Source organism: Microcaecilia unicolor, chromosome 13, assembly GCF_901765095.1.
Source record: "Microcaecilia unicolor chromosome 13, aMicUni1.1, whole genome shotgun sequence".
Lineage (NCBI taxonomy): Eukaryota > Metazoa > Chordata > Amphibia > Gymnophiona > Siphonopidae > Microcaecilia > Microcaecilia unicolor.
Window position 1 is genome coordinate 43,467,609 of NC_044043.1, and position 12,476 is coordinate 43,480,084.

Consider the following 12,476-nt stretch of genomic DNA (forward strand, 5'->3'; position numbering starts at 1 on the left):
AAAAGAGATTTTTGTCCAGAATTTGAGTTCTATCTTAAATGGTCCCCTGTTTACCTTTCTTGAAGTGGAAGGCTGAATGCCATCAAAATAATGATCAGCCCATGAAGTTTACTCACGTTGAACTTGGTGTCTATTCTATGGTAAACTTCTATCAGTTGGTTGATAACCTCTTACAACAGTTTTTCTGTCGGAGTCACATTCTCCTGTTTTTCTTAAAGAACTTGACGCTATCTAAGCTGCATGAGGTAGTAAAATTTCTTATTTTTTGGCTTTTTCACCTGGCTGTTTTATTTCATCATGATGCTGTATTACCAAGCTGAGTTATGTTAAAACATACACTTGTCTGGCTGTTTTGATTTATACTGTTTGCTTTGGGTGGGATTACTAAACTACTGAAAAAAAAAAATCTTCAATCTGTGCTTCAGTTATTTAAAGCTGTGAACCTAACCTCCATTTTTGTGGAATCTTGCTTTTTTTGTATCAATAAGACACTTTTATGGCCCAGTTGAATGAATAAAGAAATTTTACTCTCTGGGCCAGGTATTACATTGTGGGGAAACTGCTTTCTTTGCAAGAGTTGGGTAGATAACTTGACTTAGGTTTCTCCTAGTGTTTGAAATGGCTACAATTGGACCAATACATTTGCATCTGGAATTCAATTTTTGAAAACTTGGCAGCCAAAGCAGGTGTATTTATAATTTGTCAGCATGTACATGAAATGGGTCATGTATCATCTCAATTTTAAAAGCTATTGAGACAAGATATACTGATTAGCTGCAAAGACCCCAATATAGTCTGAGAAAAGCATTCTCTAAAGGGTCATGATTGATTAATTTTGGGGGGCTCAATTATTCCTGCTCACCCTCGGCTTCACTGTCACAGTATATAGTTCTTGTTTTAGAAGTGCTGTTTGCATTTTAGCTGCTTATAAACCTGCATTTAGATGTTTACATTGCATAAACTTCTAAATCCTGGGCCTGATATTCAGAGGGGGTTTAATCAGGCAGGAAAGGCTCCTGCCTTGTTAAAATCCAATGAGCTGTCCAGCTGCCGATTATTCAGTGAAATTTAACTGGGTAGTGCTGGTTAGGTTAGGAGTGGCCTGTGGGCAGGGTTTGGGTAGAGCCACGACTTAGCTAGTTAGCAGCAATATTCAGTCCACTAACCGGATGAGTAAGTGGATAAATTTAGGCCAGCAAAAATGCCGTTCTAACTTTTATCTGGACATCTCAATTCTAATTTTTATATGCTTTCTAAAATCTGCTTCCCCATGTATTTCCTGGCCCACCAGACCCTTTGGGTATCCCTGGTCACATAGGTTGGACTCTAGCAAATCCAAGCAGTATTAATTTTGCATGTCTGAAGTGGGAACCTTAGATTATCTGATGCTTAAATGTAGTTATTCAACCTTTTTAGCATAATATGTGGCATTATATTAAAGATCTTTAACATCTCTTGGCCACTTTACTAGTTCTGGCAAGAAAAACTTTTAACCTCTTTTGTTTATGATAGTAACATAATGTGTAATTCAGTAAAGGGAGCTAAAAGATGCTAAAAATCTGAGTGCTAAGGTAGTATTCTATAATGCCAAATCTGTTTTACAATACTAGCATAAGCTGGCAGTTATGCTTCAACATTTAGGCGCATTGCTTCTACTGTTGACATGGCAGGCATAAATGCACTTTCCTAAATGTGACATCCTGCGCACACAACTGACAGTATTCTATAAGTTGGATGCATTGCTTGGTGATATGCCCGTGGCCCACCCAAGTGAATGCCCCTCTTAGAGTAGTGCATGGGTGCACTTATAAGAGTCTCTGCTGTTTTACTTCCGTTTTGACGCCTAGCTGCTGTTGTAATTGGCGCTTAATTTTTAGCACACTACATAGAATGAGGGTGTAGTAACCACATGGTCCGTCCGCTCTGCCCCACGAGGTGGCCAGAGCCACGTCTGCCATTCTATGCAGGTTACACTCCTTCCTGACCAAATACTGGTATCACAATAGGGTATTCGGCAATTCACCACAATGCCAACCACATATAAGTAGCTATTTCTGATATAGTCTTGGAAGAGTAGTCTTATAATTTTGGTTGCAGCGTAGTCACACTTCATTGTTGATACTCAGTCAAACCAACAGTCCAGCAATGTTGTAAACTGAAAGCATTTTAATCACTATCATCCTTAGTGTCTTCACCTCTCTCTCTGAGATACACTCATAGCATATGATATGAGTGTTATAAAATATGCATACTTTTCCCTCTTATTAGGGGTGGTGAAATAAGCTACATACTTTATTTCTCTGGGAAGCTAGAGAGGCACATTTTACATTAAAATGAAAGAAGTGTTTTCTGTTCCTTTGCGATGGTTACATTCAGACTTTCTCCCCTCCCATACTAGGGGCCTTGTCCTGAATAAATTGGATTGAGGGGAGTTCATGGTTGTTAAACCAGAAGTTCCCCTAATGGGAGTTCCATTGGGAACTTGCTATAGCTCCTGAAATCTACCGAGTGAGAATTAAGGGTGAGGGGAGTTGTGGGTTGATGGTCTGTACATACAGGAGGTTATAAGAAACAAAACCTCTGGCTGTATCTTAGAGTCTGGGTTAAATCTGCCCCATGGCGGGAGGCGGGGGGAGGCGGTTATTGGGAAGTTGTTTTTAAAGGGTTTGTGGTTCTCATTTTAAAAAAATTGCTGAAAATGTTTTCAGACAAAATACTTGTTCTTGATCTATTCTTGCTGTATTTGGAACACAGACTGTAGAAGTCTGCCCAGCATTGGCCTCATTTACCAGCTGCTGGAGTTGATGTCAAAGCCCACTTCACTCCAATCCATCCAGATCTGTGTTTCCATAAGTGCGATGCAGACAGTAGGAGTCTGCCCAGCACTGAGCTTACTTCCCAACTACTGGAGTTGCTATTTAAGCTTTACTTTGATTCCATTCTTTTTCCATGTGGGAATCCTTTGTGCTTATCCCACACATTTTTTATTTCTGTCGCGGTTTGTTTTTTGTCTGTACCACCTCCTTGGGGGGGATCCCAGGCAACCACCTTCTTGACATTGCTCCTAAGTTGATCATCCTGTAACCTCAGTTCATGTCTTCTAGTTCTACCACTTAGCCCTGCCTCTAAAAAAATATTGTTTGTAAATTAACCTTTAAAGTATTTAAACATGTATCATATCTCCCCTATTCCTCCTTCCTCTAGGGTATACATATTCAGGTCATCAAGTCTCTTGTCCATCTTTTACACAGATCCTTACATATGTACTTGTACATGGACTATATGTATGTGTTCCTTGTAGTGGAGAATGAGTAAAGTTGTGATTTATAAGTGTATTTTTATAAAATTCATGTCTCAACACAAAATCTATTATGATTTTGGAAGGACTATCATCTATTCAGTGGCAGTTATAAAAGCTGCATAGTCTCAGTTCTGATAATGTTCAGGTTGCTAATAGCTACTCTGATTGTATAGATGTTTTCTTTTTAATATATATTAATAATAAAATTATCTTAAACAAAAAAAGAGCCAGAGATGATAATTTTAGTAATGAACGATATAGGAAAAATTCTGGGACAACATTATGCCTCTACTGTCCATGAGGAATTATACAAAAGAGTGTTTTCTTCTTTCTTTATGTATAGAAGTACATGTTTCATGGGCTTCCTGGACTCAGCATAGACATGCCAGCAGTTTTATACCCAGCTCCGCTTCCTCAATATGATGGACGATCACCCACTAAGCAGGAACAAATGGAATCGAGCACAGCAAAACAAGTGGGGGTAAAATTTGGATTTTTTTTGCTCTCTTTTCTTGAATTTGTAAACATAACATAGCGTGACGCTTGTTAATTAAGTATTTCAATGCTTATCAATACTGTGTTCTGTTTTGTATACATTTGACCGGTATTAGGCCAAATTCAACAGATCACATTACGCAACAAAGAACATTTTACATACTGCCTACAGAAGCTTAGTACATGTTTAATGGTCTTGATGTCAGCCTCATATGCCAGTTCTATAGGCCATATATGCATTAATTAGAAGCTGTGATAACTGACATATCAATTCTACATGGTCATTAGTGACACTAGAATTTGTAGTTTTTCAGTTCTGCTACAAGATTTAAGTGGTCACTAGAAATGTCCTAAAATCTGCATGTAATAAGCATTGGTTTAGAAGGTAATCCTGTTTGAATGTACACAAGTATTCATGCAAACAGTGTGAGTACTTACATATGTACCATGTATAGGTATTCCTGGTACTGGAGCATGGATGAAACTACAATATACAAGTATACTTGTAAACTTGCACAAGAACATTTGTATGCAATTATGGGTAGTTCTGGGAGCCTGTTCTATAAAAGCAGATAGGCATTGTTGTTAATCTTTACATTTGCTTTTTATTTTTTAACTTGTTAATTTAAATCAAGGGACAATCCAATTATCCACAATCTATACTGCAATATCACACTGTTTCTTTGGCAAGTATTTCATAAATTACTTCCTTGCTGTAAACACTACTGTGTCCATTGTGCAATTCCAAAGAGTCCAATGTGATCATAAAATAAAACTTATATTAATATATAAGGAAGTTGTCAGCAAAGTACAATTTACCTGTGAACCACTTTGAAATGTCCACATTCCATACTCGGCACTAAGGTTGCGTTAACAGACATACACCCCTTTTTATTGCCAGACTTGCATGATTCACTTCTTAGAGCTTTTCTGTTGGGTAAAATACTCCCACATGGAATACAATTTATTTTTAATTTATACTTAAAGAATAATTCACAATATACAAAGTGAATAAAGAAATATACACTAATATTCCCAAGAAAAACAATGCATATCCACAAATAAAGAAAACTTATACCACCATAATAGAAGGGAGGAGTCCACAAAAATAAATCAATAATAATCACAGTAATCAAAGGGTAGACTATAGCGAATACTAGACATGTCAGCCAACCTAAACAATGCTTAACTCTCTGGTAATAACTTAGCAGGCAAGCTCTTAATTTAAAAAATTCAAGAAGTTGTTTTTGGTCAAAAAATAAGAAAGATTTGCCCTAAAAAATAAATACGCACAAGGAAATTTCAGTTTATAGTTCGCTCCAAGAGCCAAGAAGTCCTGACGTCTGTTCTGCGTACTTCTTGACAAATCAGGAAATACATGAATCTGTGACCCAAAAAAGACTTCAAGTGACCAAAGTAAATATTCAAAATTCAGTCCTTATCAGACCCCAACGCAAAAGTAACAGTCATAGTTGATCTCTGCGTAATCACCTCCAAAGATGACTCAAGGAAGCTGGTCAGTTCCATAGTTGCTATCTCCCTACCTTGCACTCCCCAAAGCCAGGAAGATAGTATGCTCTGATTGGGGGGGGGGGGGGGGGGGGGTGGAGAGGGGGACAGATCCTCAGATGGCATCTTTAGGATTTCAAGGAAATACTTGTGAATTATATCCATAGCAGTTATTAATGGAGAACGTGGACAATTTAATAACCTCGTTATTTATTATTTGTTTGATTCTCCAAAAATGCAAGCTATCGATAGAAATATTCCTTGTCCTTCATTAAGGCAACCACTCCCTTCTGCATCTGAGAAGATCTCCCCTCAATTGACTTCAGCTGCAGCATATTGTTCCGTACAAACAGCCAGTTCTTGTTGGACCTTTTTCAAATCTTTATCTGTCACCATTTGCTGTACTACTGTTTGTACAGAAGAGTTCACCGCATGAATCGCTTCCCAGAGTTACAGCAGCAGGTTTTTTTTACCTCAAGACTCCCACCTTGCAGATTTTCCACTTTCCTCCCTTCGGGCACTCCACAGGAAGTAGCATCTTCAGACAGAGATGATGACACTATGCCCCCAGCACTGGGAGAGGAAAAAGCCACAGGAGGACCCTCAAGTGAGGATGGAATCCATACCAGCCTGACTCCACCACTCTGAGGCTCAACGAGACCACCTCAACACTGCAGTCTGACAACACAGATCCTGTCGAAGATACAGCCAGAGACACTGACTTGGACCTCACCCTGCATGCCTCCAAAGTTAGCTGCTTAGAAGCAGAGGTAGGTTTAGTTGCTGGGGTGACAGTCTTGACCGCCCCCTTCCTCTTTTTCCTCATTGCAAGTAGTGCTCCGCTGCAGCGTGGACCTGGATTAATACAGAGCTCAGGATCGAGCAACTAGCTCCGACCCCATTTTGACTTCTCCTGGAATACAATTATTTAAAGTTTGGCATCCATTCAATATCTTCAGTCCATGAGGATACTGAGAATTGCATTCACATATGCAAAATTTGTTCTTTCCAAGCCTATTTGATCCCTCCCTCTGATATTCAGTATCTGATTTATAACAAACCATAAAACTCTTCTGTGACAGAACAGTGGGTTTTTTAAGCATGTAAAACTGTCTTACTTCTTGAAGTGTATTTCTCTAGTTTGGCCAGCAGGTGGTGCATGTTTGTTTTGAAGCTGCTCCAGAACCAAGGCTGTTTTCTTTGTTTAAGCCTTTTGGAAAGACAGTCTGCCGTATACTTTCAAAGATTGTTGTTATGGGCACTGATTGGCCCAAAGAGCTCATTTTCATTTGGAGAGTACTGGCTTTTGTCCCAGTTTCAGGGGCTTTGCTGAAGCCCCGTGATCAGTTATATTTGATAATCTGTGAGCAGCATATTTCTGATCTCCCCAGGTACTTTTTAGAAAGTAAGCAATAGTTTTATAATTGATCCATATTTCAGTTACCTATTATTGTTTGCTGTTCAATTTTTAAGATGATAAACAATTTTCAGTTTGTTGACTCTGCTTGTCTGGACTGATAAAAAATCTTGGAGGTTTGTGTGTTGGGTCTATGAGTGCTTTCAGGGAATTGTGGGACCACTGGGAGTGTGGCCTCCAGTAACCTAGAAATCACTGGGGATAATTTGAGAGCAGGAGAGTCGCCCAGGTTGTGACCAGGAGGAGGGTGCTAGTGTAGAACACAAGCGACAGGTACAGGTGAACCTGAGCTGTGCTGGGGATAGACCCTCTTAAGTGGCTGTGGGGTAACCCCAGGTAGGTGGCTAGGCATTTCATGACAAAAGATTGTTGCAAATAACGTGATACCAGAGGACTTGTTAAAGTGCCAAAACAGCTCCATGGATATTGTATGACCAATTTTCATAGGTCTAATAGTTCTCCCAATATATAACGTTGGGCAAGGGCATTGAGTTGCATCAATTATAAAAGTTGAACATGTTGTGGATCTTTTATAACATTTTTTTTTGTCAGTACCAGGACTGATCCACTTGAGAAGGTAAAAAAAGAATGCACTACACTGTTAAATATTTTTGTTTCTAGTGAAAGCAATATGTGCTATTGATGGCATTTTTTGTCTAGTCATTCCATATTTCAATCTTTTATATATAATCCATGCAACCTGTGGAGCCAAGTGAGAGAAATTTAGGGAACATAGATGGGATCAAATTTGGCATGGGGGAGAAAGTGATGAAAAGACACACATAGGTGAAAAATGGGCCAGATAAGACTGGTGGTTCCAGAGAAATATTTCCCCCAAAAAGGGCCCAATGAGTATCTATGGGAGAAGCAATTCCAGCTTCTCTAGCATAGGACCTTTAGATAAAGTGAAATAATAGCATTTAGGAAATTCCTCCTTTTGAAACTGCCTCTTCCTTATTGTTCACCTGACCAGTCAAAAACCGATGAGAATGCCCATTAGCCAGCAGATAGAAAGGGAGAGCAAAGACTTGAACTCTGCACTATAAAGGGTACTATGCAGCCAATTGCTCTTCAATTTCCTCTGTCTCCAGTAGATGGTGATGGACTGTGCTCACCTCCAGACATTTTTATGAGCCCTTTTCTGAATATAAAACCGCTGCCTCCTCCCAGGTACATACACACACATATGTGGAGGGAGGAAATACATTGCATGAGCCATGCAACATGTACGTTCCTCATTTTTTTTATTTTTTATTCTCTTAATTGAGTTAGTTAGAAATTCAGTTACTCTTGTGTACCGGCTGGTGCCACCCTTGTCTTTGAAAGAACTTTGTCCCCCCCACCCCTGATATTCAACGCTATTTAACCAGTCAGCAACAGCCACTGACTGCTTAAATAGCGTTTAACTGGCTATCTGTGAATATTCAGGAGGAAATAATTGGTTAGCTCCACTGAATATTCCTGTTTAGCACCAATATTCAACACTGTGTTTAGTGGTTATCGTTTATTTATTTACTAGACTGTTGCTTATTACAAGAGTAAATCAGAATGGTTTACAATATAAAATCACATTAAAATAAAACCAACACACTGAAATCCATTTGTGATAGAAAAGCACTCCAAAAATACACACAGAATTTGCGGCACCAATGATTTAACATTATTAATACTTTAAGCTAAAAACTAACTAATAATATAAATAAACCTATATACACACACCCACAGCATATATCTATACACATATGCATGTATATATATTCCCCCTTTCTTTCTTTTTTTTAATATTAAAATCTAAACATTTATTTCAACTGCCTCTCGGAAAAGGTATGTTTTTAAATAGGACCACATAAATAGCAGTCCTTTCGTTAACTTCTAGGAACTTAACCGGTTAAACTTGAATAGCCGATCGCTAGATATGGCATGGCATTGAATTTCCATGTTCAGCGCTGGCAGCGAGCTTTAACTATGCTGCCTGTCAGTGGTTGAATATCAGCCCCCGTATGTTTGTTTCTCACTGTTAGAGAGTAACATATGGTAGATTTTTATCATGAAAAAAGCCCAGATAGCCACCTGATACAATTCCTAGTTTAGCCGACAACTTTGTGTTTAAAAATTATTTTCTCACAGTACATTTCATGCTTTACTTTTCTTTTCCAAACAGAACAAAAGAAAGAAATCACGAGTAAAACAGAAGAAATGTCAGCTTGGGGAAGAGAGAAAAGAACCAGAAGATCGGGAAGAAGCCAGTCTAATACCTGGGATAACAACACTGAAGATAAGCGCACATGACAGTTTGTATTTAGGGCCCCAGAATTCCCCAGCAAAAGCTTCGTTTTCACCCGCAAAGCCGGAACATCTATCACATCAGTATCCCAGCTGGAAAAAAGTTAGCAGCAGTGAGTCCGAGTACTCTGACACTGAAGGGGGAATGCAAAGCAAACTGAGGTTAATATTTACCATAGAAACAGGATTATTGTTTTATTTTCAAAAAAAGTCACTTGCAGATAATTGATTACATTGATGAAAAAATCTTTGACTATAGATTTGCTTTTATTTAAAAAACATTAATTTTTTTTTGAAGTAGAATGAAAATGCTTTTCTCTATTACAGTTTGTAAAAGCATGCAGGTCCCTATAATCAAATGATTTTGCCCCTTCTTTGGGGTAACTAGACCTGTTGTTGCTACCTCTTTTTCAGAAACATAGAGACCATGATCACTGTCAAACAAAAAAAAAAAGAAACAGGGCTTCTGGAGGAAAAAATCAAAATAGACACACTAAGATTAACAATTTGCCATAATCTAGAAAGCTTCCTATTGATAGTACTCTTGTAATGGTCAAAACAAACTATATTAAATTTGTCAATGTATTTATTTTCTCATGTATACCCCCTGCAAACCCAAAAGCTATTGAAATGGTATATTTTCAGGTATAAGAGGTGTTTTTCTGTTCTTGATGGGCTTAGAATCTTAGTTGAGTCACTTCACCAAGATCACAAGGAGCTATAGTTGAATTTGAATCAGGATCCCCTAGTTCTGATCCCACTATGCTGACCATTAAGAACATAAGAATAGTCATACTGGGTCAGACCAATGGTCCATCTAGCCTAGTATCCTGCTTCCAGCTCAAATAGTAGCAAGATTTGTGCTGCTGATCCCAGGTTACTCATTCACTCAAACCTGCAGAACAGCAAAGGTCCTTAGAACACAAACCAGTTCTGGTGGCAGCAATGGCAGGGCATGGTTTTAGCTCATTTCGGTTTGCGGCAACAGTGATTGCAGTCAGGAGAGGTTTGGACGGAAGCTGTGGTGGCGTTAAGAGCTGTTTACCAGAGTTGGTTACTGAAGCTAAAGCAGAGTGGCATTGAGGGCTGACTTTTGTAGTGTTTCTTGTATTTAACTCCTTTCAGGGAAGGGAAACTTCACTGGTTGCCTGTAAAACATAGAGTGCAGTCTAAAGTTTTTATTCTCATTTATCAAGTGGTTCATAATAAAATGCCATGGTATTTAGGTCAGGTTTTCACTCTGTTCTCATTCGGAAGGTCTTTAAGATCTGGTTTCACTAAGGGGTCCTTTTTCTAAGCTGAGTGCGCGTCTACGCATGCCCAACGCGCACTTACCGCCCGGCTACCGCGTGGCTCTTGCTGTAATTTCATTTTTGGCACGTGTCAGATACGCATGTCCGAAAAATAATTTTTATTTTCGGACACACGTCAAGTAGCATTGGATGCACATAGGTCATTACCATCCGGTTACCGCTCGAGTCTTTACTGCTAGGTCAATGGCTGGTGGTAAGGTCACAGACCCAAAATGGGTACGTGGCAATTTTGATTTTGCAGTACGTCCATTTTTGGCAAACATTTTAAAAAGGCCTTTTTTACAGGCACACTGGAAAATGGATCGGCGTGCGCTCAAAACCCATTCCCAAACTACTGCAAGCCATTTTCAGCACATCTTAGTAAAAGGGCCCCTAAATGTTTGAATGCATTTGGTATCTTCTGTGCGTTATGCTACTATCCGCGCATCGGCCTTTTCAATTGCAGGAATACTTATGTGGAAGCTTTGTCTGGTCAGTTGCGTATAACTACTAGTTTTCAGTAATTAAAAAAAAAAAATGTTAAACACGGCTTTTTGTTCAAGCTTTTTTCTGATAGGCAGTGTAGAGTTGGAGAGTTTGTGATGGCAGCACTTTGTTACGTAGGTTAATGAAGATATATCTTTGTTTTTATTTTGTATTTTAATATGTATGTTTTTATGGAAACCGCTTACTGCATAGGTGAGTTAGAAGTATTTAAAAAAATAAATAAATTATGAATCGTGGGTACTACTAAACGATTGCTGAAAAAGTGTAGAATCTTAGTAACCCTTTTAGAATTCATCCCTTAGGCTTTGATTTTTAAATCATTTTATCTTAAAAGCTATTCTCCGAGGACAAGCAGGCTGCTTGTTCTCACTGATGGGTTGACGTCCTCGGCAGCCCCCTCCATCGGAAAGTTTACTAGCAAAGGCCTTTGCTAGTCCTCGCGCGCCCATGCGCACCGCGCATGCGCGGCCGTCTTCCCGCCCGAAACCGGCTCGAGCCGGCCAGTCTTCTTTCGTCCGCGCTCGGTACGGTCGTGTTACACCGTTCGTGCCCCAGAGAGTCGACCTCGCGCGTCCTTTTCGACGTGTTTTTTCCTTGTTTTTCTCTAAAAAAGTTCGGGAAGCGCTCCGGAAGTGTTCCGGAAGACCCTTTCGGGTTTTCTGCCCTTCCCGTAAATTTTCTCAACTTTTGCCCCGTAAGTTTTCTTTCGTTTTCGGGGTAGGCCTAGTTTGGCCTCGGTCGAGATTTTTCTCCCTTTAAATTTTGGTGCTTCAATTTCGCCATTTCGGCTTTTGATTTCGCCGGCGTGATTTTTCCGCCCATGACATCGAAGCCTTCCAGCGGCTTCAAGAAGTGCACCCAGTGCGCCCGGGTAATCTCGCTCACTGATAGGCACTCTGCGTGTCTTCAGTGTCTAGGGGCCCAGCACCGCCCTCAGAACTGCAGTCTGTGTTCCCTGTTACAAAGGCGGACTCAGGTAGCGAGATTAGCCCAGTGGAACGTTTTGTTCTCGGGCTCTTCGTCGACATCGGCACCGGAGGCATCGAGTGCATCGACGTCGTCAGCGTCCGGACCATCTTCCTTGGCTGCCGCTCCATCGACTGCATCGAGGCATCGGACCTCTGCATCGGCGCTGAGGCATCGGGCGACTGCATCGACGTCGGTGGTACCGAGACTTCGTCTGCTGATGTCGTCGGACGGAGGTGCATCGTCAGGAGTGCAGGTGAGGGCTGTCCATTCCCCTGCTGGTGGCGGTGAGCCTTCGGGTGGGTCTCCTCCTACCCTGAGGGCTCCTGCGGTACAGCCCCCCCGGGATCGACCCTCTTCGGTCTCGGCCCCGAGGAAGCGACGGATGGATTCTACGTCCTCCTCGTCGGTGCCGGGGAGCTCCGGTGACATGCTTCGGAAGAAGTCGAAGAAGCATCGACACCGGTCTCCTCCCCGTGTCGGCACCGAGAGCTCTGGGTCGCCGAGGGATTCGGCACCCAGCAGGCATCGGCACCGAGAGGACCGCTCACCCTCTGTTCAGGAGGTGTCGATGCGCTCCACTCTGGACAGCCCGGAACAGCCTCCTCGCCCGGAACAGGTTCTGACGTCGACGCCTGCATCGACCTCTCAGCCTTTTTCTGCAGCCACTCTGAACGAGAGCCTCCGGGCCGTTCTCCCAGAGATT

At 40.9% G+C, this 12,476-nt stretch overlaps 1 protein-coding gene across 1 annotated transcript in view; it reads left to right on the forward strand.

Annotated features, from left to right (window-relative positions):
• HEATR6 (HEAT repeat containing 6) overlaps positions 1 to 12,476 on the forward strand; it is a 77,152-nt gene that overhangs the window by 18,732 nt on the left and 45,944 nt on the right. Inside the window, exons 7-8 of the mRNA XM_030186228.1 lie at positions 3,645 to 3,782; positions 8,884 to 9,167. Of these exons, the coding sequence (XP_030042088.1) occupies positions 3,645 to 3,782; positions 8,884 to 9,167 (422 nt within the window). The remainder of the gene's footprint in view (positions 1 to 3,644; positions 3,783 to 8,883; positions 9,168 to 12,476) is intronic.